Genomic DNA, 25613 nt, shown 5'->3' on the forward strand with positions numbered 1-25613 from the left:
TATTCAAGAGAGTCTACTCTATTGGCTTTCCAAAGCCAGTAGAATAAAAGGGAGTAGCACAGCTAAGGAAAAGGGGGAAAAAATGGCGGACTGCGTTGTTTGGTGACCCCCGTGAAATGGTCGTTCAACCCCAAATGGGGTCCCGACCCACAGGATGAGAACCATTGATCTAATTGAATTGTATTGACTAAACCAATAAGCTGCTGCTCCTGCTGAATTAAGTCTTCCTCCCAACCCACAAAAATTTAAGAAAACCATTACAGAGGGCCAAAACCCAAGGGCCATGTTCAGAGAGGGTTATGATGTTACCCAGATAGTGACTCTGTAAACTGCTTAGAGAGGGCTGTAAAGGACTTTGAAGCTGTATATATGTCCTAGTGCTATTGTCACTTAGTTATAAGTCACTATCTAAGAGCATGGTTGTGCAGTGGTTAGAATGCACTATTGCAGATTAACTCTGTCCACTGCCAGGAGTTTGATCCTGACCAGCTCAAGGTTGACTCAGCCTTGCACCCTTCTGAGGTGGGTAAAATGAGGAGATTGTTGGGGGCAAGATGCTGACTCTGTAAACTGCTTAGAGAGGACTGTAAAGGACTTTGAAGCTGTATATAAGTGCTAGTGCTATTGTACCATAGGTCCGGGGATCGCTCAGTTTAGAATAAACACAAAGTAATAAATATTTCTAACTAAATAAGGGACCCTAAAGGACCATTAAGTTCAGAGCTTAGAGTTATTAACTGCCTTTCCAGTTACGCTCTAGCTTTCCAACTGCCTTCAGGTTTAGCAAAGTACCTGTAAGGTTTACAAAGTACAATCAAAGTACAATCAACCATTGCACAGAGGTGTAATATTGTGGTGCTGCTTTTTTTGTTTTGTTGTTTTTTGGTGGGGAACATAATTACTGTCTCATTATTGAATATTGTGCATTTTCAGCTAAATGGCACAGTTTACAGCTTAATAGGAACCCAGTTGTGCTTTGGTCTACACATCCCAATTAAGCAAAACCAGGTCGTTGAATACTGCATTTGTGATTAAATTTTGGTTCAAGCATACGCTTACCATAATAATGACATGGAGGAAAGCATCTGTAATTACTTAAATATGTGCATCGTTCATACCTTGGCTTTGCAGGATCAAAGCTGCTCTTGCATTCATAGAATATACAGTATGTCTGATACATATTTCAAGCGAATAGGAATTTGGGCAGCCCTGTCCTGGTTATGCTGCAGGAGACTGCCACCTAGCAGCAAATGACAGATTTTCAGGCCAGCAAGAGATGTCTCCTCTAAGAGTAACAAATGTCATTTTTAAAAACAGGGTAGGACGCGGTGATAAATCCATATTTAAGGAGAAAGCAAACACAGTTTTGCAAACCATGGAGGTCTTGCCATATGTTTTATTAGTGCTTAAGAAACAAGGTAAGCAACTCACAGTACAAACTGATTTATCACCCAGAAGGGCTATCTCCAGCCCCCCCCCCCCAATCCCTTCAGTTTGCACGAGAAACAAGGATTGAGAGTCACCAGTTACAGAGAGAGCAGAGATGGCTTACGTTCAGCGGCCATGAAGATTAAGAAGCGGTGGATTCATTGTAATTGCATTGCTTTAGTATAGATTAAAGCTGCCGTTAAGGGGAATCAGGAATGAACCATTCTATCAAGATCTGCATTTAGCAACATATATTCTGCAGTGGTGAGATTCAAATAGGTGAACAACAATTCTCTGTGTGGATGTTGCTTCCGGAAGTCCGTTCTGGGCCTGGGCAACAAAAAAAATTAGCTACCGGTTCTGCCAAACTGGTGCAAACCGGCTGAATCCCACCACTGATATTCTGGCAACGTTAATGGCCACCCCGTCGCTAGCTCCTCAGAGTCTCGTGCACAGAGCATTTTGCCTTAGTGATCCTATCTGGATTCCACTTTTTTAAAAAGAAGAAGCAATTGCCATATAAAACGGACTCTATACTGGGATTCTCATGTAACAGTGAAGCAAGCTGGGTACGCCGAGTCTCCTCTTCCATTCAGACAAGCATTTCACAAAAAAGCTGTTGATTTTGGAGAGATGAAATCAGCAAGCAGAGAACCCAACAGGCTGAGTTCCGCCAATGTGTCGAAACATAGTTTGTTTAACTAGTGTTTACTGAATAAATGTTATGATGTTTAAACCCCTGGTCAAGCTGCACAATATTCTATAATAAGACAGTAGTTATGTTCCCAACAAAAAAACAAAAACAAAAGGCAGCACCACAATATTACACCTCTGTGCAATGGCTGGTTGTACTTGGTAAACCTTAAAGCTACTTGACTAACCCTGAAGGCAGTTGGAAAGCTAGAGCGTAACTGGAAAGGCAGCTAATAACTCTAAGCTCTCAACTTAATAATCCTTTAGGGTCCCTTATTTAGTTAGAAATATTTATTAATTTGCATTGACCACCAGATCTGAAAGGGAGGGTATACTTTTGGTCTGGTCTATTAAACCATATCATTTGTTGTTGTTGTTGTTAATTGCGAAGTCGTGTCTGACCCATCGCTACCCCATGGACAACGTTCCTCCAGGCCTTCCTGTCCTCTACCATCTTCTGGAGTCCATTGAAGCTCACGCCTCCTGCTTCAGGGACTCCATCCAGCCACCTCGTTCTCTGTCGTCCCCTTCTTCTCTTGCCCTCCGTCTTTCCCAGCATCAGACTCTTTTCTAGTGAGTCCTTCCTTCTCATTAGGTGGCCAAAGTACTTGAGTTTCAACTTCAGGATCTGGCCTTCTAAAGAGCAGTCAGGGTTGATCTCCTCTAGGACTGACCGGTTGAATCGCCTTGCAGTCCAGGGGATTTGCAGGAGTCTTCCCCAGCACCATAGTTCAAAGGCCTCAATTTTTCTGCACTCAACCTTTCTTATGATCCAACTTTCACAGCCATACATTGCAACTGGGAAAACCATGGCCTTGACTATACACACTTTTGTTGGCAGGGTGATGTCTCTGCTTTTTAGTATGCTGTCTAGATTTGCCATAGCTTTCCTCCCCAGGAGCAAGCATCTTTTAATTTCTTGGCTGCAGTCCCCATCACCGAACTGTGTTTTCACTGTTGCAGGGCCTGTCCTATAGATTCAGAAGACCTTCTCTGGGTCAGTCTGGATCCTTGCACCGGGGCAGAAGATGAACTCAGCCGTCTGAATGTCCACTCCTTATTAGAGTAACAGTGCATCGTCACAATACAACACCAACAACTGATGTATTGTTGCTTTTCTGGAACAATATACTTCCTTCTCGGTTTCCCAACAGTGTTATGACACCACTAGGGATCAACAACACTCTATGGATGACAGTGTGGCAAAGGTACACTGACTCACCCTCCAGCAACTTAAGCAAGATCAGGGCTTACTACTTATTCACACCTCCCACATTTCACGGATCCTGAAGTGACTAGCCAGGATGGCTCTCTTTGCATTTTTTTTAGGAGAGTGGGTGGATCACCTGTTTTTCAATTCACTTTGAGCCACGCAAGTGTCTTGTGGACATTGTGTCTTTTCCAATAGCTTCGGTAGTGGCCAGAAACCAATTCTTCCTTCACAGATGGATGCTTTGTTGGCTTTTTTTCTTTTAAGGAATATGATGAGATCCTATCTTTGGGGCGTTTTACAATCTCCTTCTTTAGAGAAATGTCTTTTTTCAGGCTTGATAGCAAACCAAATGTTCAGCAGAGATATCTGGAATTCATTTTATGAGTGTGTGTTTAGAGTGGTGGGATTCAGCCGCTTCACAGAACCGGGAGCTAATTTTTGGTTGCCAGAGCCCTGAATGGACTTCCGGAAGCGGCATCCACACAGAGAACCGGTTGTTCACATATTTGAATCCCACCACTGTGTGTACTTGCTCATTCAAAGGAGAAAAAGAAAAGTTTAAAGGACAGAAAGGCCTGGAGGAAAGTTGCCCATGGGGTCATGATGGGTCGGACACGATTTCACAACTAACAACAATAACAATGGAGAGGGGTGGTGGTGACCGGGTGGGAAAGTCCATCAGATATGAACCAATGAATGGTGATGATTCAGTGACAGTTTCCCATGCTCAGCTGTTTACTAGGAGGAACAGACTCTCAATCAGCTGTTGTTTCTCTGTAGGCTTGGGAGATCTGCAAGCTGTCAAATCCCATCAATCCAGCCATGCTCTCAAGCAGAAGTGGAAGAGCTGGGTGACCAAAAGGCTTGCTGTCTAAAAGCACCCATGGAAACTGCTTCTCACAAGACCCATTTTATGACATAATGCCAGAGCAGTAGAGCCTCCAAAGAACTTGATGCCCTTGTACGTTTCACACCTCTGTTCAGTAGGCTTTATTGTGTAACCATCTCCTTGAATATAGTCTGTTGTTCGTCCATCGATTTCGACGAAGACCTTGACATCTTGTGGGTTATGGGCCATCAACGATGTGTCCGTAGGTGGCTAATAAGACCGATGTTAGCACGGAATGTTCTGCCACATACTGAACAAAGAAATGTAGACACTGTTAATTCAGCATTTGCAGCTCTGGCTTTGCGGAGTGCTCGCTTTTCTTGTGCCAAGATTGTCCTTCTGTGTTCATATGTCTGGCAACCCTGGTACACCAAGGTGCGCCATGTCGGTCGATCATGCGCCAGAAGTTCCCAAGAGATGGTGTTAATATCCAGGGACTTAAGAGAAGCTATATAGTCTATCTTAGCTTCCAATAACAAACAGTTGGGTCTCTTAGGAAAGCTGGCATATTGCCAGCTATGAAATCAACAGCCTGTAATGGGTGTGTGTGCATGAAGTCACTATTGTGCAAATCTAAGTGCACAATAACTATTGTGCAAATCTAGTCTAAGTGCAAATGTCTAGCTATAAGGGTATGTACTAAGGTCATATCTGAGTTATCTGAGAACCCACCCAGAATATAAAAAGTATTCAAATTATACTAGCCAGGCTGCTGATGCAGGTGTAATGTAATAATAAATGGAGAAGATAACAACATATAAAGACCTGCAAATAGAAATGGAATGACTGTGACAAAAGAAAGCAAAGGTAGCACCAATAGTAGTAGGCACCTTGGGGGTAATCCCAAATCAACTGGACCACCACTTGAACACCATCGGCATTGACAAATTCACCATCGGTCAATTGCAAAAGGCAGCTCTACTTGAAACAGCTTGCATCCTGTGAGGATATCTGTAACATCATCAAACAATGACATCTGCCTATTTGGTTATTAAATTCACAAGGTGACAAGATCCTTGGGAAGAACTCGATAGGTGGACAAAAATGCCAAATCCAGTCTGAACATCTGGCTGACTGCGCAATGAACAATGATAATAAAAACAACTGGATTTCAAGCCAGGGACCCAGAGAAAAAAATTGTACAACTGGAATTAATCTATCCTAACAGATTAATGTTGCCTTTTCTGTCTCCTTTTGGCAATTAAGCTATTTCATTTCTGATTTTACTCTTATTTTTAATTGTCTTAGTTGTATTTCTGTGTATTACATTTGACTGGTTAATAACCACACATAAATCTCTGCGTTCACTTTTTCAAATCAAGCTTGGTGAACTTTAGCTCTGAAGGACAATAAATTGCAGGAAGGTGTCATAAAGTCCTAAATTATAGAATTAGAATGTATTGCAATTATCAGGAGCAAAATTTTATGCACAAGGTCTATAAAGTATCTGCATTATGCCAAAATGGACCTATGAGACTGACACACATCAGTGCTTATTTACCTAACACAATCCTTGACCCAGCCTGAATCCTTATGATGGCAGTAATCAGGATCTGTATTGGGTTCTTTCTGAGGTGGACTGTTTTCTGCAGATGTTTCCTAAGCAGGCTATATGATAATATCAGTGCACAGGGGAATGCGGTTTGCTGGCTATTCATGGTCAGTGCATGCACTGTTGTTACACAGCCTGGTGACCAAACACCTCCAGAAAACCAGCCCCAGTTCAAGAAACACCAAGAAGCCAACTCTCTGGGGTTAAGCATCAACCCCGAGTAACATATATACCAGTGATGGCAAACCTTTTAGAGATCGAGTGCCCAAGAACTGCCCTGCCCCCTGCCCTGCCTACCTGCAGGGCCACCCACCACCTCCATGGCCCACCGCAGATCGCCCAGGTGACCCAGCAGCACCATGGCAGCCATGCCCCCCGCCTGCGCCCCACAGCATCATCTGTGCATGACGGAGCGTGAAGGTGGAGTCTTGTCCCCACTGCCCGGCTGCTATGCCCTTGGCTACGCTGCTCTGGGCGGGCCACACCCAGGGGTGACTCTCCTGCAGGGGGGCTGCTGGTGAGGAGGGGGCCGTGGGGCGACAGCACGCATGCCCACAGAGAAGGCTCTGAGTGCCACCTCTGGCATGCGTGCCATAGGTTCGCCACCACTGATATATACTCTCCGGTAGGATCCATAGACCTCTACCCTTGCAAACATCTGAAAACGGTTTCTAGAGAAAAAGCATTCCCCTCTGCTTTTGTTAAGAGATGACCACCCATTGAAGTCATAAAGCTCTTGTTGACATCATCGCCCTGCTGCTTGAAAGGACATTTGTTCACAAGGCAGCACCAGGAAGGCCAAGAACATAAAGCTGTCCCGAGGGTAGAAAGATGAAGAGGGAGAAGGGGCGAGGTCATAAGAGGGGGCGTTCTAAAAGTTTGATGTCCTCAGATGCCTGACAAACCCTTTCTGCCGTCAGTTGTACCGTTTGCTCTTAGGTTCTTTTGTTTTGTTTTGTTTTTTCTTCCACATTTCGGCAAGTGTGATGTTAAGGATCAACAATGCCATCTCCATCCATCTAAGTCCTCTCCTCTATGTTCCCTGTATGTTTAACTACAAAGTCCTGCCTGCCATGTCTTGTGAATGGTTGATGTCAGAAAGGTGAGTGTTTTTCATACAGAGACCAGAGGTTCTCTTTGTAGAAAGGAAAGGTTCACACACAGGTTAAGCTCTGGTGGTGGACTGCTAGCTTGGGCCTTGGTATGTTGTGGGAACTCAGTGGTTATGGCTTGTGAGTTAAACGTTTCATAAGGGAGAATATTTGTAGCCCAGGGTTGGTACGAGGGGTCCTTGGTGCTCTCTGAGCTTACTTGTTTTCCTGCAGACGTTTCCTTACCCAACTAGGTAACATCATCAGTGCTAGAAGGGCGTGGGGTTTGTGGAGGAGAAAGAGAAAGGAGTAGAAGGAGGAGGACTGTGGGGTCCTTGGTGCTCTCTGAGCTTGCTTGTTTCCTTGCAGACGTTTCATTACCCAAACTAGGTAACATCATCAGTCGTGCCAGGCCTGAGCCTCACATTAACGTAGGAAAATTCATTACACAAGGTCAGTCAGTTTGGCCTGCCCTCTGCTTGAGAAGTTCCCTTCAAAATCTCAACCACGGGAAACTGGAGCAATCCAACCGCTTTTTTTTTTCTACGTACACCTAGTCCTCGCTTAGCGGCTCTTCACTTTGTGACCAGTCTTTGCATGGACAATCTTTGCAGGTCTGCAAAGCAAAGGAAAGCTGACACAAGATCATCAGCCCAGTTGCGGTTTTTCTTAGCCATCGCTTTGCTTAATGACCAAATGGCTGGTTTTCGACTGTGGTTACTAACCGAGGAACACACGTAGGGAGAAATGCTGTGGCACACGTGGAACGGTGTCTAAAGTGAGGGATGCCAGATCCTCTCCCTTCAGAGAGCCCAGTGGTTGAGAGACTTAAAAATACCAATGGGGGAAAAAAAAAGCGCCTTGTTTACAATGAAGTGGCCAACTATTAAACCACAACCACAACTAGTAATTTGCAAGGGATTACACTGTAATCCTGTACATCTCTATTCAGAAGTAGGTCTCATCCAATCCAAGGGCTCGTCCGCCAGCAAGTTAAAAGGCCTCATTAACTGAATCAAATCCAAATGCTTAAAAACAAGCCTCTAAAGGATTGCTATCAAGCGCTATCACCAGAGAAGGCAGCTTAAATGTTTGATTACCGAGGTCGTATCAGCGGCAAAAAAACACACCATCGATATTCTGCTCGGTTGCCTTAAGTGTAGACCTGCCAACCCGAGTTTGGGATTTTTGGTTTGTAAACAAATGCAACATCCTAAAAACAACTTGGGAAACAATGCATAACTTTGGCCAACTCTGCCTGCAAATACATTAATGTAAGGGTCCCCAACCTTGGCCCCTTTAAGACCTGTGGACTTCAACTCCCATGGCTGGCTGGGGAATTCTGGGAGTTGAAATCCACAGGTCTTAAAGGGGCCAAGGTTGGGGACCCCTGACTTAAGCTATTCGCTTGGGCTGGCTGTGTATTGCGTGAACCAAGCCATTTGTGATGTGTAAACGGTGAGGAATAGCTTTGTGCATCGCTCGTTTTAACAACGATGTGAGATCCCAAAGGTGCATTTTTCCACGAGGCAACTGGATTTTTTTTTGCTGTTCTTTGAAGACGTTTCGCTTCTCACCCAAGTAGCTTCTTCAGCTCTGACGGGATGGTGGGGAAGCGGTACGACCCCAGCTTCCTTCTCCCCTCTCTGCAACGTTCAGCTTTTCCCCAGACTGGGTAGGACTACAACTCCCATCGTCTTACACCAGTGGGGATGCTGTCGGTCGCAGCCCAACGCATCCGAAGCGCAACAGCCCTGTCCTACCTCGCGGGGTGGTCGTGCACAGCCCTCCCACCCTTGCAAGTGTCCCCCACGACCGTGCTGGGGCATCCCCTTCAGCCCGTTCCTATGGGCATCCAGAATCTAGAATAGAACAGAGCTGGAAGGGACCTTGGAGGTCTTCTAGTCCAGCCCCCTGCTCAAGCAGGAGGACCTTTACCATCTGATGCTTCCCCCCCCCAGCCCCCGTTTTGCAATTCCCGGAGGAGGGAGGGGGGAAGAAAAAAAAGAAGAAGAAAAAGAAGAAGAAAAAAAAAAAAGCGGAGGGAGACCAGGAGGCGACGGCGCCGCCTTTTCCCGGGGCGGCACGTGTCCGCTTTCGCCCGCCCGCTCGACTCCCGCCAATCAGCGCCCGCCCGCGTCGCTTTTTCTTTTCTTTTTTTTTTCGGGCGGGGCGGGGCTGAGGAGGCAGGAAGGGAAAAAGGAAGAGCTGCGCGGCGGGGGGCGGAGAATTGAGCGGAGACGCGGAAAAGAGCGGCGGCGGCGGCGGCGGCGGCTCCTCCGGCGCGAGACCACCAGCCCTTCCTACCTCCTTCCCTCCCTCCCTCCGCGGCGGCGTCAGGTGAGCGAAGTGCGCCTGCGTGGAGCCAGGTTTTTCCTTGCTGGCTTGCTTTCTGCTCTCTTGCCTTCTTTCCCCCCCCCCCCGTCGTTCCAAGAAGGGCCTTGGGAACCTCCGTTTCCCACTTCCTTTCACTTTCTCCTTGTCACAGCCCCCCCTTTCCAACACGCCCCTCCTCCCGCACGCCCCTCCCCCTTGCATGCACGAGCCCGGACATCCCTGCAGCCGCGGATTCTCCTACACGTGTGCATGCCCAAACCTAGACCCAACTCTTCTCCCCTCCCCCCTTCCTGTACCCCGCTCATTTGCAGGAGGTAAGGAAGGTTTGGGGGGCGGCGGGGGCGGAGAAAAGAGGGGGGGAAACCTAAGGAGGGAAACCCAGGCTCCTGCTCCCCACTTGTACCCCATAAATGCAACTAAATCTGGAGCCGGGCAAGCGGCGTTTATTAGGACCTCGCCTAAATCCGTGCTGAGCCGCTTGGCTAGAGATGGTATTTTCGGCGCAAGCAAGAGTGAGTTGAAACGATTTGGGCTGGGGAGGGGGGGAAATCTTTCTTACAGTGCAGTAAACTCTTTGTAACTGAATAGACCCTTGGTGTATTTCGGTTTTGTGCATCCAGAAGCAAGGAGAAACGGTCTGAAATGGTCTAGACTGGCTTTCCTGCCTGAGCAGGGGGTTGGACTAGAGGACCTCCAAGGTCCCCTAATCCAACCCTGTTATTCCATTCTATTCTAATGCAACAGTTGGGATCGCTTAAGGGGGCGTCGCGTGAAGGCAGGCGCAGTGGGGTTAGTGTAAGGTGGTGTTAATACAGCTTGTGAAGTAGTAAAAAAAAGTATGGACTCTTGGGCTTGAGGAAGTTTGTGAATTCTCAGCCTTTAGAAACTTGTGCAAAGAGGGAGATCAGCTGCCTACAGAGATGTCAGATTCCAGGCAGGGAAAGATAAGGGGATAGGTTGTTGTTATAGTTGGGCCTGCACACATCACAAACAAAGAAAATGTTTATATGAGGAGGGGTTGCGTTGGATTGAGCTGTTGTTTTTTTAGAGTCTTCTTGGAAGGAAGATCAGAGGAGAGAAAAAGGATGGCTGGTGCCAAGGTCACTTTTTAAACATGAAGGGCCAAGTGAGGTGTTTCTCCCCCCCCCATCAAAACCTGAGTCTGAAGGAAGTGGGAAGGGGAGGGGAGGAGTTCCAACTGCAAAGTTCACCCACGCCGTGGGATGAGTTGCCTTTGCCTCAGTTTCTCTGGACGAAGAAGTTATCCTCAGAGTTCAGTTCTAATAAATAGCCTTCTTTAAGAAGCTGGAGGACAAGATGTAAAGTGGAGGATGACATGGGGAAACCAAGCAAAGGGGCGAACTCTTCCCATCCCTTCCCAGCTTCTTGGAGGGCTAGGAAGAGACATCATTGAACTTTGAGGACTGGGGAAAACCAACTAAGGGGCAAGGAGGGCTAGAACCAATTTCTCCCCTCTTTTGCAGCCAGAAAAATAACGTGTGTTTGGAGAGGCATAAACGCATCACACACCTGTAAGGAAGGCTCAGACTGAGAAAAGATACAGAAGGGAGGTCAGAGTTATTTTCACAAGAGAGATTCACTTAGACCCAGCAAAAGCCTAAGTGGACCTCAGTAAAGTAAGGTTGGGTGTAAGGACCAGGTTCCCCCCTCCAATGTTCTGGAGCAAAGTGATAATGAATCTAAATGGATGGGGGTGTTTCTTCCCCCTTCATTATTCCCCCCCCCCAAATTCCTTAGCCTTTTATTCTCAGTCTTTTAAGATCGACCTTTCAGTGGTTGTTTCCTCCATTGTTTTCAGAGGTTGCCAATCTCTATAATAAGGGATGGTCACTTTCATTAGGTTGAAAGGAGAAGCACAGGATGGCAGCCTGCTCTCCGATGAGGCAGCAGGTTGCCATCCTTAGTTTCTCCTTTCAACCTTATGAAAGTGGCCATCCCTTATTACAGAGGTCCCCAACCTTTTGGACACCAGGGACCGGTTCCGTGGAGAGAGGTTTTTCTGCAGACCGGAGGGTGCATGGTTTTGAGCCCTGCCTGCATCTCGTGGATGGGGCTTTGCTTTGCTGACATGCCGCAGCCCGCTACTGGTCCACGGACTGGGGGTGGGGGACCTGTGCCTTATTACAAAGGTGGGTAAGGAAGAACTTTCTTTTAAGGACAGTAATTCAGGTCTGATCTGGGAAGCAGCAAAGGATGCTGCTGTCGGTCCCCAACTAATAAACAAGGTGACGGAAGTGAACTTAATCTTAAATAAGTTGTTGTTGTCCTCAGGTGCCCTGCCCTGGGAGCAGATGAGTCAGTCAGGTGACTAACATCCGTGAAGCACTTAGCCATGGACCTACTAGAGAGTTTTGTTTGCAGCAAGCAACCTCAGCTCTCCTGGGCAGGGCGAGCGATTCCTAAGTTTTTAGGCCCTACTGTAGTTTCTTTTCATTCTCTTCCATAGAAGTCTAGAACCAGAAGAGGTTCATCAAGTTTCACCTCCTGTTCCTTGCAAGAATCCAAACAGAAATGAGGGCTATCTTCTAGACGCCTCTTGAACAGGTCCAAGGAAAGGAAGGCCCACTACGGGTGGTCCTTGACTTACAACAGTTCATTTAGTGACTCTTCGAAGTTACAACGGCATTGAAAAAAGTGACTTATTATGACTGTTTTTTCATACTTGCAACCGTCGCCGTATCCCCGTGGTCACATGATCAGAATTCGGATGCTTGGCAACTGACTCATATTTACGCCGGATGTAGGGTCCCGGGGTCAGGTGATCCCCTTTTGCGACCTTCTTACACGTAAAGTCAATGGGGAATCCAGATTCACTTAACAGCGGTGTTACTGATTCACTTAACAACTGTAGCACCAAAGGTTGTAAAATGGGGCAAAATGCATTTAACAAATTGCTTCACTTGTAGCAAAAATTGCGGGCTCAATTGTAAGTCACAGGTTACCTGCATCTAACTGTGCAGGTTAACTCTGCCCACAGCCAGCAGTTCGAGTCTCATCGGCTCAAGGTTGACTCAGCTTTCCATCCTTCCGAGGTCGGTAAAATGAGGACCCAGATTGTTGGGGGCAATATATGTTGATTCTGTAAACTGCTTAGAGAGGGCTGTAAAGCACTGTGAAGCGGTATATAAGTCTAAGTGCTGTTGCTATTTCTATCTGGGCCAAGCTGAAGGTTTTTCTAACTCTTGAGATTCTGACATTGATTGCTCTCTATCTCTTCTCATCCAACATGTGGGACCTTGGTTAACCTGCTTATGATTGCACGTATAATAGTCCTTGACTTAGGGCAATGATTGGAACCAGAATTTTCATTGCTAAGAGGCAAGTTGTTAAGTGAATCACACCCTATTTTATGACCTTTTTTCACCCCACTGAATCACTGCGGTTGTTAAATGAAGCTAGAGTTTCTTCAGCAAAGCTGGCTTCCCCTATTGACTTGCTTGTCAGAAGCCAGCTGGAAAAGGTGCAAAATGGCAGTTATGAGATCCTGCAGCTGTTGTAAACATGGCCCGAATTTTGATCACGTGACCATGGGGGGGTCCTGTGTTTGTAAGTGTGAGAACCACTTGTAAGTTTTTTTCAGTGCCGTTGTAACTTTGAACAATCGCTAAACTAATAGTGGTAAATTGAGGATTACCTGTGTTATAATCAATTACACTTGGTTATGCCCATTTCAGTGGGATTGCTTCCTCATGTCTGCTCTCTTATTTTATTTTTTATGTATTTTTATTTTGATGTATACCTGGGATTGCAGACTCCACATCCAGAATTATGTCTCTGTTATTTTTTTGAATCATATCTTGAGAAGTTTATTTTTGCTGTTGCAAGCCTCTGGATTATATGGAGATGATTATGATAGTCTTTTGCAACGATAAGGTTCTGAGGTACCTTAAAAACACGCTAATTTATATTTGCATAAGCATTTGTAGGCCATCAGGTAATATGCAAAGCCTATGTTGTTGTTGTTTTCTCTGCGGGACTGTAGCCCCAGTGTTAACAGTAGACAATGTTTCAATTCACACATTGCACTAATTCTGTAATGCGTTTGATTTAGGCTTAGCATAGTGTATGAATCCAGCCATTGTGGGTGGCGAAGTAAAATTTACAGCTTGCGCAAAGTAACCAATTGTGTCTTATCAGCAAAGGATAAATACATTTACAAATGGAGCATTGCCGTTTTATTGTTAAAAAGTGTTATTGTTTGATAGTTTGTCCTCAGGCTGAAAGGGTTGGGTGTATAATGCTTTGGATTTTATTCTGGACAAGTGTGTTGAAGCATAGAGAAATCTTCCAAGGACCCCACAAGTCATAAAAAGGCCAAGTTTGAAGACCCCCCTACTCTTGACAGTTGGAGGCTTAATTGTGTTACGCTATTCAGCACTATGCCTGCCATTTTTGCAGTCGTGATAAATGGCTTGTTCAAGGGTTTGTGTTTTGTTTTGGAGTTCTTTTTGTTCCTGGAAACTTAATTTGATTTGTTAAAAATCCTCAGATACTTTTAGACTGTGCTGTTCCCATGTCTTTGTTGACAGAAGCACCGATGGTTGGCAACCATCCTTCTAAAGTTCACAGGTATGCCAGACCTTTTTGCTTTGAGCTATGCCTGGACTTGTTTTGGACAGTATCCTTACTCGGAGGTGTGTAAGCTGATAAAACACTCCCGTGCTGGGTATTACAAGAAGTCCTTGACTTACAGCCACCACGGAGCCCAACATTTCTGTCGTTAAGTGAGACATTTAAGTGAGTTTTGCCCCATTCTTACGACCTTTATTGCCACAGTTGTTAAGTGAATCACTGCAGTTGATAAGTTAGTAACCCGGTTGTTAAGTGAATCTGCCTTCCCCATGTGATCCCCCATTGATCAGAAGGGGATCACATGATCCTGGGACACAGCAATGGTCATAAATATGAAGCAGTGGCCAAGTGTCCTGAACTTTGATCACACGATCATGGGGATCCTGCAAAGGTTGTAACGGTGAAAAATGGTCATAAGTCACATTTTTCAGTGCTGTTGTGACTTTTATCGGTCACTCAGTGAACGGTTGTAAGTCAAAGTCTACCTGTAGTTTGCTTCACGAAGGATATCGGGAAAACATTGTGTCCTTAACTGATTTCCATTTCATGTGTGTGTGTGGATTAAATCTTACCGGTGATAAGTTAGGACATTGCAACTTTTACAGTTGTACTGAAACTGTGGAGTGCAAAAGATTGCTTACTTATTGCAAAAACTGTGCAAAAAAAATGTATCTCTATAGCTTTGTCCCTTTCTTGGCTGTGCTTATTTCTAATCAAATCTTAAAATTGTCGGTATGGGTGTCTGTGCATGTTTTAAAGATGAGTTGCAGTTCTAGGTTTGGTAACTATTCCTCAGGATCTCTTTGCTTTCAACTTTGTTGGGAAATTCGATGGCTGTCTCATTTGTTGATTTTTTTTTAAGACCTTGATATATCCCAAAGTCTGAAACTGTTTTTGGCATGCAAAATAAATACATTACAAACCGAATATTGACGGGTGGGGCATAAATGGAAAACATATCCTGGTATGGAGGACTGTAAATGAGTGCACGTTCCAGAGAAGAATATCTTGTGGTGCAATGTGATGCTAAGCTTATTTGTTCCAAAGCCAGTTTTATTGATCCAAGTGGATCTTATTGCATAATATATTGTGTTGAGGATTATGGGCTTGAGCTCCGGCAACCAACAAATAAACTGACTTATGGTAGATTGTGAAGTAATACATTTCTTATAATGATTATTGATTAGCCATTAGGCCATATCAGGATACAAAATACAGAACAATACAACCGTCATAAATATGAGTCAGTTGCCAAGCCTCCAAATTTTGATCAGAAGATCCTGGTGATGCTGCAAAGGTTATAACTTTGACAAACGGTCAAAGTTATAACGGCATTTTTCAGTGCCGTTGTAACTTTGAACAGTCAGTAAACAAGCCGTCGTGAGCCTAGGACTACCTATGCTAAGATCAGGTGTAGCAGAGTTCAGTAAAAGACAGAACTAAAAAAAAAATGTGAATTATATTTGTGTTATGCCTACAATTTATGCCCATCAAATCCACCCGTGCAATTCTCAATTGTACTGTTTTGTTCAGATAAAGGACTGTGCTTTATATATAATATTTGGGTTTTGACCACAGATGAAGTATGTTGTTTTAATAGATGGATCCCAGCAAGCTGTTCATCTAATGTGCAGTCCAAACATGATCCATATTTATCATATTTTCGTGGGGGTTAGGACTATCTTTCAATACTATTCTCAGGTCATCTGTGTCAGGATGCATTGTAGATGTTTGTATTGCTTTACTGGGTCTTTCTTTCTTTTAAAGAGGTGTTTACTTGGATTTTTGCCACCTTTTATCTTAGCTTGGCAAAGGAGCACATGTTTATGAAAAAGGAACACTTCAAAGATCTCATGTTGCGATGCCACATCAGTAGTATATGACCCATTACTTAATTAAAACAATCAGCTGGATTCAGACCTCAGTTACTCCTGTGTTGACAAAATAACAACATAATGAGATTATTTTATTATTATTTTGAAGTGGCTTAATAAACTGCTTTGTTATTTGATAGCGGGGTTTTGTGCATCTTGGGGAAACAGTTTTATTTCTATTCTGTTTTATGGGTCACAGTGATCTTGCTCGTTCTATGGCTCTTTCAGTGACTGAAAAAACTAGCAAATTGGAAGTCAAAGCGAACAAAAGAGAGGTGCGTTATTTCATTTCTGGATTTTTATTTAATGCAGTCATTGGTTTGAGAAAGCAGGTAAATGTTTTCTTTCCATTTATTTTTCTTCCGGGTAAGACACCAGTTTGGGGATGAGGAAATGAGAGGATGGGACTAATGGAGAATTGTTTTCCACCAAATTATGTTTATGTCCTCTTTTTTAAAGTTTAAGAAAACAGTTCCGATTTGTTTTTGCATCCCCCTGACTCAAAAGTCAAGAAAATTTCAGGGGGATGATATCTACCTTGTAAAAAGACCCAAGTGTTGGTGAGGCTGGAAACCAGAACTAGGTTTGAAAATAAATCTCCCAGACAGACTTTTAAGAATGTTTCAAAGGCTTTTCAGTGAGAGTCCTAAGAATGTTCAGATGTTCCTTTGACCGTCCATTTGCAGCCGGGAGGGCAGAATTGAGAATTGTGTCTAGTTTAATGAAAAGAAGGACTAGGGGTTGATATGATAGCAATATTCCAGTCTCTGAGGGACTGCCAGAAAGGAGAGGGAGTCAAACTATTCTCCAAAGTGCCTGAAGGTAGGACAAAAAGCAATGGATGGAAACGAATCAAGGAGAAAAGCATCCTGGAACTAAGGAGGAATTTCCTGATGGTGAGAACAATTAATCAGTGGAACAGGCTTGCCTTCAGAGGTTGTGGGTGCTCCATCACTGGAGACTTTTAAGAAGAGATTGGGCAACCATTTGTCCAGAATGGTATAGGATCTCCTACTTGAGTAGGGGGTTGGACTAGAAGACCTCCAATGTCCCCTCCAACTTTGTTCTGTGTTCTCTGAGGCTGGCCATCAACTGTGTTTTAGCTATATTGACTTAAAGTGGTCTTTAAGAATAGTAGGGACGCATCCTCCTTTTGTCTTTTTATCAGCTGTGAATTTGTAGGTGGTTGTTTATTTGTGGAGAAAAAGGAGCTACCTTTTTGATGCTGTGTAGGCAGTTTTAGCAGTTGTATTACTCTTAAATTACTTAGGCCTAGAAAACTGTCTGTTCAGTTTGAACTCCGGCCAGCATGTCAGTGTGTTCTTATTTACCCAGTCAGATTTTGGCATGGCCATCTTAAATCTCCTTTTCCTTAGTCTGTACGATACTAGAGGTCAGTTTGGGAAATGTCCCTTAATTAATTTATCATTCAGCTGCCACAGCCACTTGGGCACCTTCATTCTTGAGCCAAGGAAAGGAGCAGCTGAGTTAAGCAAAGGAGAGATCCTCAACACAACAGCCAAGGAAGGAAAGAATGATATCTGTGTCACAATTTGGGAGAAAGCAGCTGCTGTTGCTGCTTATCATACTTCTGAGAATTAACTAGCTAATGAAGTTAAAGAGCAAACAGAGTCATTTCTTTGCCTGGCTGATTTCTGTTAACTGACAAGAGTTTTAGTTATTGTTTTGAAAACAGAAGTTAGAGCTGTGGTACCAAACGGTCTGGTATTTTTCCATAGCAGAGAAACTAACTACAAGGGGTCCTTGGTGCTCTCTGAACTTGCTTGTTTTCTTGCAGACATTTCATTACTCAAACTAGGTAGTATCGTCAGTGGAAACCTTACTCCCGTGGTGGCGAATCTTTGGCACGCTTACCACAGGTGGCACGCAGAGCCCTCTCTGTGGGCACGTGTGCCATCACCTTAGTCCTAGGCCTTCAGCTGGGTTTTATAAAACCTTTCTGCTTTAGGCGTCCGCTGCCATGTACAAAAAAAAAGATTCAATCAATCAATTTCAACCTCGCGGGAAAAAAAAGATCTCGCAAAGTTGGAATTGATTGATTGAACATTTTAGTCCCACCCAGTCTGCCGTTAGCACCGCAGCCACGCCCTTCCAATGGGCCACATTCACCCAATTGGGCACATCCACCCAATGAGCCACGCCCACCCGGCACCTGACGATACATAAGTGGGTTTTGGGTTGCAGTTTGGGCACTCGGTCTCTAAACGGTTCGCCATCACTGCCCTGCTCCCTTAGCTCTGAGGATGATACCTAGTGTGGTAATGAAATGCCTGCAAGAAAACAAGCAAGCTCAGAGAGCACCAAGGACCTGCCATATCAATCCTGAGCTACAGATATTCTCCTTTATTGAAACTAACCTACCTTCTTCATCTGTGCAATGGTCAAGTTATGCGTAAGTGTCATAAGTCACTTTTCTTAGTGCTGTCATAACTTTGAGCAGTCGAAAAACAGATGGTTGTAAGTCGAGAACCATATAGTCTGATGTTACGTCTTCTGCTGACAAGGGAAAACCATATTAATTTTAGACCAGACAAATATAGTCGAAGGATTTTTTTTAGGAAATATCATTATTGAGTTATCTGAATTGTTGTTCCTGCCTTCCTTTTCAACCATATTACTGTGCTGATTTCAAAAGTTTTAGAAAAAGTTATTTTTCTTAAAAAGTCAAGTGTTTAAAAGTTAAGTTTTAAAAGCTGCTGGGCCAAAGTAAAAAAAGAAAGGGTTCCCCCCCCTTGTGAAACAGTCATTGTAAGACTCTACATGGAATAATCTTCTTTTATTAAAATCTGGGACAGATGAGAACCTTGCCACCTGTGAGCCTAGCCTGGCCCACTAGATAGCCTGTCTTGCTCCCCTCCCAAATCACAGCGTGGGGGGGGAATGTCCTATTCCTAGTGGCTCCTTATCAGAAATTATTTATCCCTTCCTTGCTGCTGATTTGGCACACCTTTCCCAAATGGAGGAAGAAAAAAAGCCAGATTAACTGCTTTTGTGTGACCTGCATGAAAGAAGAAAATAAAAGCCATAATAACAGGGTGTGGCATGCTGATATTATTCAGCCCACCAGGAGAGGTGAGAGGTTGATCTCAGCCTGTACCAGATCCAGTTCCCCCTCCTACTTTAGTTTGTACAGTTAGTTATTTTTTATGCAGTTGAAAAATAAGGAGTTCACCACAAAAGTGGGATTGAGCTACCCAAATTATTGTTCCCGGAACAGCAAGAACAAAATTGCCAAATGCACAAAAGGATACATTTGAATAAATAAACTGTCCTTAATTCACAACGTCAGGAACCTTTGGCTACTGGAATTGTGCAATGAATGTCAGATTTCTAGATATCTTTAGTGTACAGTACTGCAGAATTTCCTGAAAGCTCAGTCATATTTTCCTATAAAAATATAATGGTTGAAGAAGACGACCCTGAATTTAAGACAAACCATGGTAATGGAGGCCAATGAAAAACAAAACAAAAAAAACAAAAAAACAAAATCTGCTTGCATTACTGGAGTTTCAGTCAATTTAAGATGATTGTATTTAAAGGTAAATTATGTGCAGGGAAAATTGGATCATTTTCAGATAAATGCGGTATCTTTGTAGAAATATATAAAGCATGTTAAAATACCATTATTGAAGAAATTCAGTCCATTTAAATGTTTACCTTCCCATGCTGTCAAATCAATCTTCCTAACCCAAATTGTCTCATTTTTTGGTCTTTTTCTCCAATTTGTTGCTGCAAAACTCCCAAGCTTAATTTTGTTTCTTAGGCATTTCCACCCCCCCAAAAAAAAACTTTAGATGCGATTCATGGCCATTCATCATGTCCTAAGCAATAAAAATAGACAAAAGTCCATACTTCTGAAAGCTGCACAAATAAGGCATTGCTTTTGAGACTAGCAAGGTGCATGTGGAGCCAATTAAAATATTGCCAGATTCACTTCGCAACTGTGTGACTCACTTTAACAAGCGCAGTGATTCACTTAACAACCGAGGCAAGGACGGTCGTAAAATGGGCAAAGCTCACTTAACAACCCTCTCACTTAGCGACAGAAACGTCGGGCTCCCTTGTGGCCGTGCTTGTTTTACCATCTGATGCCCATGAGAGATCCTGGTGGATTGTATTGTTTTCCTCCGCCGTCGGGGAAAATACAACTTGAAATATTGTATTGTTGTTGTTGTTTTTAGTGGGAGGGCACCACCCCCTTGTTGGCTGACTTGAAAACCGCGTGGGTGGCGCTTCACCATTTTGCAAGTGGGAAGGTGGATCTTGTCTTTGAAAACAAACACGAGCCAAGGTGCCCACGTAAATCTCAATTGCCTTCCACTTTTTTTTTTTTGCAACTTGCCAAGTTTTTGCTCGACAACCAGCTTAATCACATCAGGCTGACCTCAAATGTCACCCACGTTTTTTTTTTTTTCTTCCTTCAGGTGACTTCACCTCGCTCGGCCCTTGCTGTGCTCCTTGACAGGCCCGTAACGTGACAAGTTTCCCAAATATAATTAACTTGTTTTCTCAAGCCGGCCCACTGGATGGGTGGGTGTTGCGCCAGGACCCCTGCCTCCCCAAAAATTGCCTTTTGCCTGCCTGCACTGTAACTTTAAGAAACCCAGCCTGCTCAGCATTGCCTTAACCTGCTGAACCTATCTTGCTAGCAAGGAAAAAGTTCTTTAAATAATAGATATTAGCCTTTACCAATTAGGATTATAAGCTTTGCAAACAGGGTGGAGTTTTCCCAGTCTGGCCAGTCATTTTGCAGAAAGGTGGAGCTTCGTGCAAAGGATAGGCTGCACTGGACTCCAGCTTCCAGTGAAGTTAATCTGGGGTGAAGCAAAAAAAGGAAAAAAAAATTGTGCAGAATTTGTTGGTAGGCTTCTTTTTGTTGTTCGATTGCTTCTTCGGCTGCTGCTCAGGATCTAAGGCAGCGGGGATGGGGTGGGGGGGAGGGAAAGGGGGCCACTTCTAGCTAACTGTAGCTTTGTTCCTTTTCTGAGGTTGTCGAGCTGTTAAAATTCGTAGGGAGAAGCAGAACAAAAGGGATTTTTTTTTTTGGAACAGGAAATCAGGGTGCCCAGAAACAAACTTTGTTTCCCCCCCCCTCGTGGAAAAACTTCCTTAAAAAGGGATCAGGGAGATGCTGCGAGGGTAGTTTTTTTTTTATTATTATTTCAGTGCTGCAAACTAACAGGTCTGTTTTGGGATGACACGGCAGCTCTGCCCCCATCGCCTGGCTGTGTGTGCACTTTTTTGTTTGTTTGTTTGTTTAACCTTTTCACTTCTTGGGATCTGATTTTCTTTGGGGGGGGGCTTTCTTTTGATAGGGGTTTGAAGTTGTAAAGTGAAAGTCTTCTTTGAGGCGAGGAGGTGTTGTTGTTGTTGTTGTTGTTGTTGTTGTAGCTGGCCCCGGGGACAGCTTTGCGCAAAGAATGCGAGTAACAAAATTTGTAGAGGCTTTTTTTTTTCCTTCCCAAGAAAGAGGGGAATACAGCTGAGCTGGTGTCAGTTCTTGTTTCAAGACTTGATTTCTTTATATTCTATTCTAAGTCTCCGTCAGAGCTGGAAGGGACCTTGGAGGTCTTCTAGTCTAGCCCCTTGCTCCAGCAGGAGACCCTATACTGTTTCAGCAGGAGACCCCCACTGTTTCAGACAAATGGCTGTCCAGTCTCTTCTTAAAAACTTCCAATGACGAAGCACCTACAACTTCTGGAGGCAAGGAGTTCCACTGATTAATTGTTCTAACTGTCAGGAAATTTCTTAGTTCTAGGTTGCTTCTCTCCTTGGTTAGTTTCCATCCATTGCTTCTTGTCCTGCCGTCAGGTGCTCTGGAAAATAACTTGACCCCCTCCTCTTTGTGGCAGCCCCTCAGATACTGGAATACTGCTATCATGTTACCCCAGGTCTTTCTTTTCTTTGGACTAGCCAAACCCAAATCCTGCAACTGTTCTTAATAAGCGACCCACCGTTGTTCCGGTGTCATTTGGGGTGTTGCCTTGAAATCTGTGCAGGAGTGAGCTCATGAGAATAGCAGGAAACTTCAGGGGGGAAAGAGCGTGCTCTTACTTTGGAGGTGGGAATGTGCAACTTGGTGGCTGGGCTTAGCTGGAGATAAATACCTTCTGCTTGGAAATACCTGTCCTTTACAGGTAGTCCTCGACTTACAACTGTACATTTAGCGATCCTTCAAAGTTACAACAGAAAAAGTGACTTTTGACCGGTTGTCATGGTTACAACCGTTGCAGCGTGCCCATGGTCACCCGATCAAAATTCAAGCATGCATTTATGAGAGTTAAGCTATTGTGGGGGTCATGTGACCCCCGTCTGTAACTTTCCCAGTTGGCTTTTGACAAGTAAACTCAATTGGGGGGGGGGGGAGCCAGGTTGACTTAATGAGCACATAATTCACTGAACAACTGTTAGTGGCAAAAAAAGATCGTAAAATAGGGCAACCCCCCCTTTAACAACTGCTTTGTTTAGCAACGGAAACGTTGAGCTCATTTGCGGTCGTTATAATTGAGGACTAGCATTGTGTCAAGCTCCCTATTTGGGAGGGCACGTGCACCTCTGGGTGTAAGAGGATCTCCTTCGTGCGGGAAGGAAGTTTGCCAGTTGCCGGCTTTTGTATTATTGAACAAATGTGTGTGTCTTTGCGTTCTAACCGAATGCCCTACCCTTCAGCTTGTATCAGCCTTGACTTATCTGGACGAAAGTCAGCGATTTGGGCAAGGAGGAAGCGGGTGTCAGCTGTTTAGAGCAAATGTTTTGGATCTGGGACGGTATCTGGAAGCCACGAAAAGGACCAGCTGTCTTTCAGTTGTCCGCCCCAAGGTAGGGGAAGAAAGGGTGTTGGTGGCAACAGGACGTGTTGACAATCAGATCTGAAGAGGGTGGGGCCATCGGCCAGTCCTTTCCGCTCTCTAAAAGGACTTCCAGTGAAGCCACTGCAGATCCCAAAGATATTCCTTTAATTCAGAGGTCTCCAACCTTTTGGGCAACAAGGATTGGTTACGTGGAGAGAGGTTTTTCCATGGACCGGTTTTGTGTGCTGCCGCAGATGGGGCTTTGCTTGTTTGTGCGGCCCGGTGGCTGGCATGCCGTGGCTCGGTACTGCTCTACAGAGCAGGGTTGGGGACCCCTGTGTTAATTGATGTGATTTATTATTTGACAGATTTGCTATGTATGGTAAACTTCTTTCTCTCTCTGCAAAAGCAGGGTCTGGAAAGATAAACAAGCAGCAGAGCTCAAAAACTTTCCCTCCAGGCACGGTTGTCTTTATCCCACAAATTGGACCGAATAGAAATTGGCTGAGTTTCTTCCATTCCAGCATACCTTTCTTTTAGAATCAACATTTTAAATCTCCCATGCCCTGGTGAAATGTTTTTTTTTTTGTTTTTTTGTTCTGATGAGGAATTTCTCTGTATGTTTTTAATGCACATGTTTGAACAGTTCAGGTTTTATTTGTAGAGATGCCAAGCGGTAGCAATAATAATAATAATGATACACTTTGGCAGTTGGTGAATGTGTGAAATTGCATGTAGGGGTATTTTGCCCCCCCCCCCAGGACATACTTAGGGTGGATTCTTTTGAGTAGGCTCTACACTAGCTAACAAAGATCTCATTCTTGCAAGCATTGGATGAAGCTTCAGCTAGGATGGTCACATTTCCCCAATTGAAACTATGGTTAAAACTGTCCAGATGTTGTGAAATTAAAGAATTTTCATCGTGTCTTCTGACTGCTAGTTGGTGTCCATGGATGCCTCCTGCCAGTCTTCTACCTGTTTGTCCCACATAGTGGTTGCTGCATTCTTACAGTGTATATGGTAGATGGCCCCTGTTTTTTCTTCTGAGGTTGTTGGGTCTTTGGGTTTGATTAGGATGTTTTGAAGGGCTATAGTTGTCTTGTGTGTCATGCTGATTCCATATGATTGTAGTAGTTTATTTGTGGTTTTTGAGATATTCTTGATGTATGGCAGTATAATTCTTTTTAGGGTTTCTATTGCTTGGGCAGTATTGAGTTGAGTGGTCAAGGACTATTTGATAAAGTTGCATGGATATTCCATTTGGTTGGAATGTGTTGTATAGATCAGACATGTCAAACACAAGGCGGAGGGGGGGGCGCGGATATGGCCTGCGAAGTGGTTTCATGCGGCCCGCGAAGCCATCCTGGAAACAGTGAGGGAACGCCCCCGCTGCCTTGGCCCTGGCCCAGGCCAGCCGGGAGCCAGTGTACAATTTTGTGGTGGCCATCTATGCTGAAATGCATTCAATCTTAGCTCCACAAGGCCGTCTGGAAACAGCAAGGAACCAGCCCCTGTCATGTCAGCCCCGTCCCCTGGGTGCATGCTGGGGAGGTGTCACCTTTGTGAGGAATGAAGAAATGGACCATACCTTGGCGCTTGCCCAGGTCCCACCCTCTTCTGCCAGAGACCCTCAGATCTGTCCCACTCCTGCCCAGGCCCCCACAGGCACCCTTGACATGAACGATGTAGAGCTGGCCATGCCCACCCAGTAGGCCACACCCACTCGAATCCACACCCAGCCAGTAGGCCGCACCCACCCTGACCACACATCCCCACCCCCCCAAGGGCAACCGCAATGCTGATGCGGCCCTCAATGAAATTGAGTTTGATACCCCTGGTATAGATGTTCCATTTCCGTTTTCTCCTGTCTGGGTTGCTGCAGCGTGCTTGGGTTGTCGCTTTGATAGCAGAGTACCTGGTTAGTATGGGTGGATTTTATTTGTTTGTTTGTTTGTTTGTTTGTTTGTTTGGTAGACTTGCGTTTCTACTTTGCCATTATGGTCTCTGCTGATCAGGATGTCCAGGAAGGGTGATGCATTTATCCTTGGATTTTATTTGCTGAAGAAGAGAGATTCAAATGCTCCAAGTTTTTAAGAGTAGTTTAGACCTAGCCAAACAGTTGGGACTTAGAGAAGGTAAATGCAAATAGGCTTTGCTATCTTATCCCAGCCATTCAGATGCATGCATGGAAAATGAAGATTGCTGACACTGGGACCGTCACTTAGCATGTTGGCATTTGGCCATTGTGGTTTTCAAACCATAGCTTGTGGCTTAGCCTTTCAACAAACTGGATTGTGTTTTGTTCAGGAAACAAGTAAACCCAGTTTGATTTGTGTATCCAGTAAACCACAATGAAATGGTAGCTTAGAGCAATGTGTGAAGCTTGTCATTTTTTTGTGTTCTAGAGTCTTCTTGTTGTTCAAAATACGTATAACTGAAGACACATACAGTATATACAAAACTGGGCAAGCAATCATCAGCTCAGTTTGTAGAGTTTTTTCCAGCCCTCTATCTGTGAAACCAATGCAATCCTGTGTCCCATGTTGGTCAGACCCAATCATATTCCAATTCGTTTAATAACTACAAAATAGTTGTTACAGAGGGACTGTCTTTCAAGGTCATGGCTGAGAAATAATCTCAACAAGTCATTGCCTCCTTCTTAGTAGAACCCTTTAAAGCAGTGGTTCTCAACCTTTTTGATGCCGTGACCCCCCATCCGGTCGTAAGTCGAGGACTACTCAACTGGTCGTAAGTCGAGGACTACTCAACTGGTGCATCACCATTTGCAGAATGGGACTTTTGGCGGGCTCAACAGGGCAGAGACAGCCTGGACAATTTTGAAAGCCAATAGAATTAGACTCTATTCAAGAGAGTCTATTCTATTGGCTTTCAAAAGCCAATAGAATAAAAGGGAGTAGCACAGCTAAGGAAAAGGGGGAAAAAATGGCGGACTGCGTTGTTTGGCGACCCCCGTGAAATGGTCGTTCGACCCAAATGGGGTCCCAACCCACAGGTTGAGAACCACTGCTTTAAAGCAAGCTGTTCTTTTGTTCCTCTGCTTAATTTCCCCAAACTTTACTGATTTCAAATGGAAGGAAACTGTCAAGTTTCTGATTTGTAGCCCTGATACT

At 44.4% G+C, this 25613-nt stretch overlaps 1 protein-coding gene across 8 annotated transcripts in view; it reads left to right on the forward strand.

Moving 5' to 3' along the window:
* The first annotated feature begins 6561 nt into the window (after nt 1-6561).
* Nucleotides 6562-25613, forward strand: part of ZFAND6 (zinc finger AN1-type containing 6) — a 43516-nt gene continuing 24464 nt past the window's right edge. The window contains exon 1 of one of the 8 annotated variants that reach the window (XM_039358806.1): nt 6562-6877. In XM_039358806.1, the coding sequence (XP_039214740.1) occupies nt 6762-6877 (116 nt within the window). In that variant the 5' untranslated portion in view covers nt 6562-6761. Of the gene's footprint in view, nt 6878-9060; nt 9207-9302; nt 9518-9565; nt 9716-20433; nt 20553-22368; nt 22511-25613 lie in introns of those variants that run through there. The other 7 variants (XM_039358805.1, XM_039358813.1, XM_039358810.1 and 4 more) reach the window with 7 other exon arrangements.

This window comes from Crotalus tigris, unplaced genomic scaffold (genome assembly GCF_016545835.1).
Source record: "Crotalus tigris isolate CLP2741 ecotype Arizona unplaced genomic scaffold, ASM1654583v1 scf7180000019068.10715455, whole genome shotgun sequence".
NCBI classification, from domain to species: domain Eukaryota; kingdom Metazoa; phylum Chordata; class Lepidosauria; order Squamata; family Viperidae; genus Crotalus; species Crotalus tigris.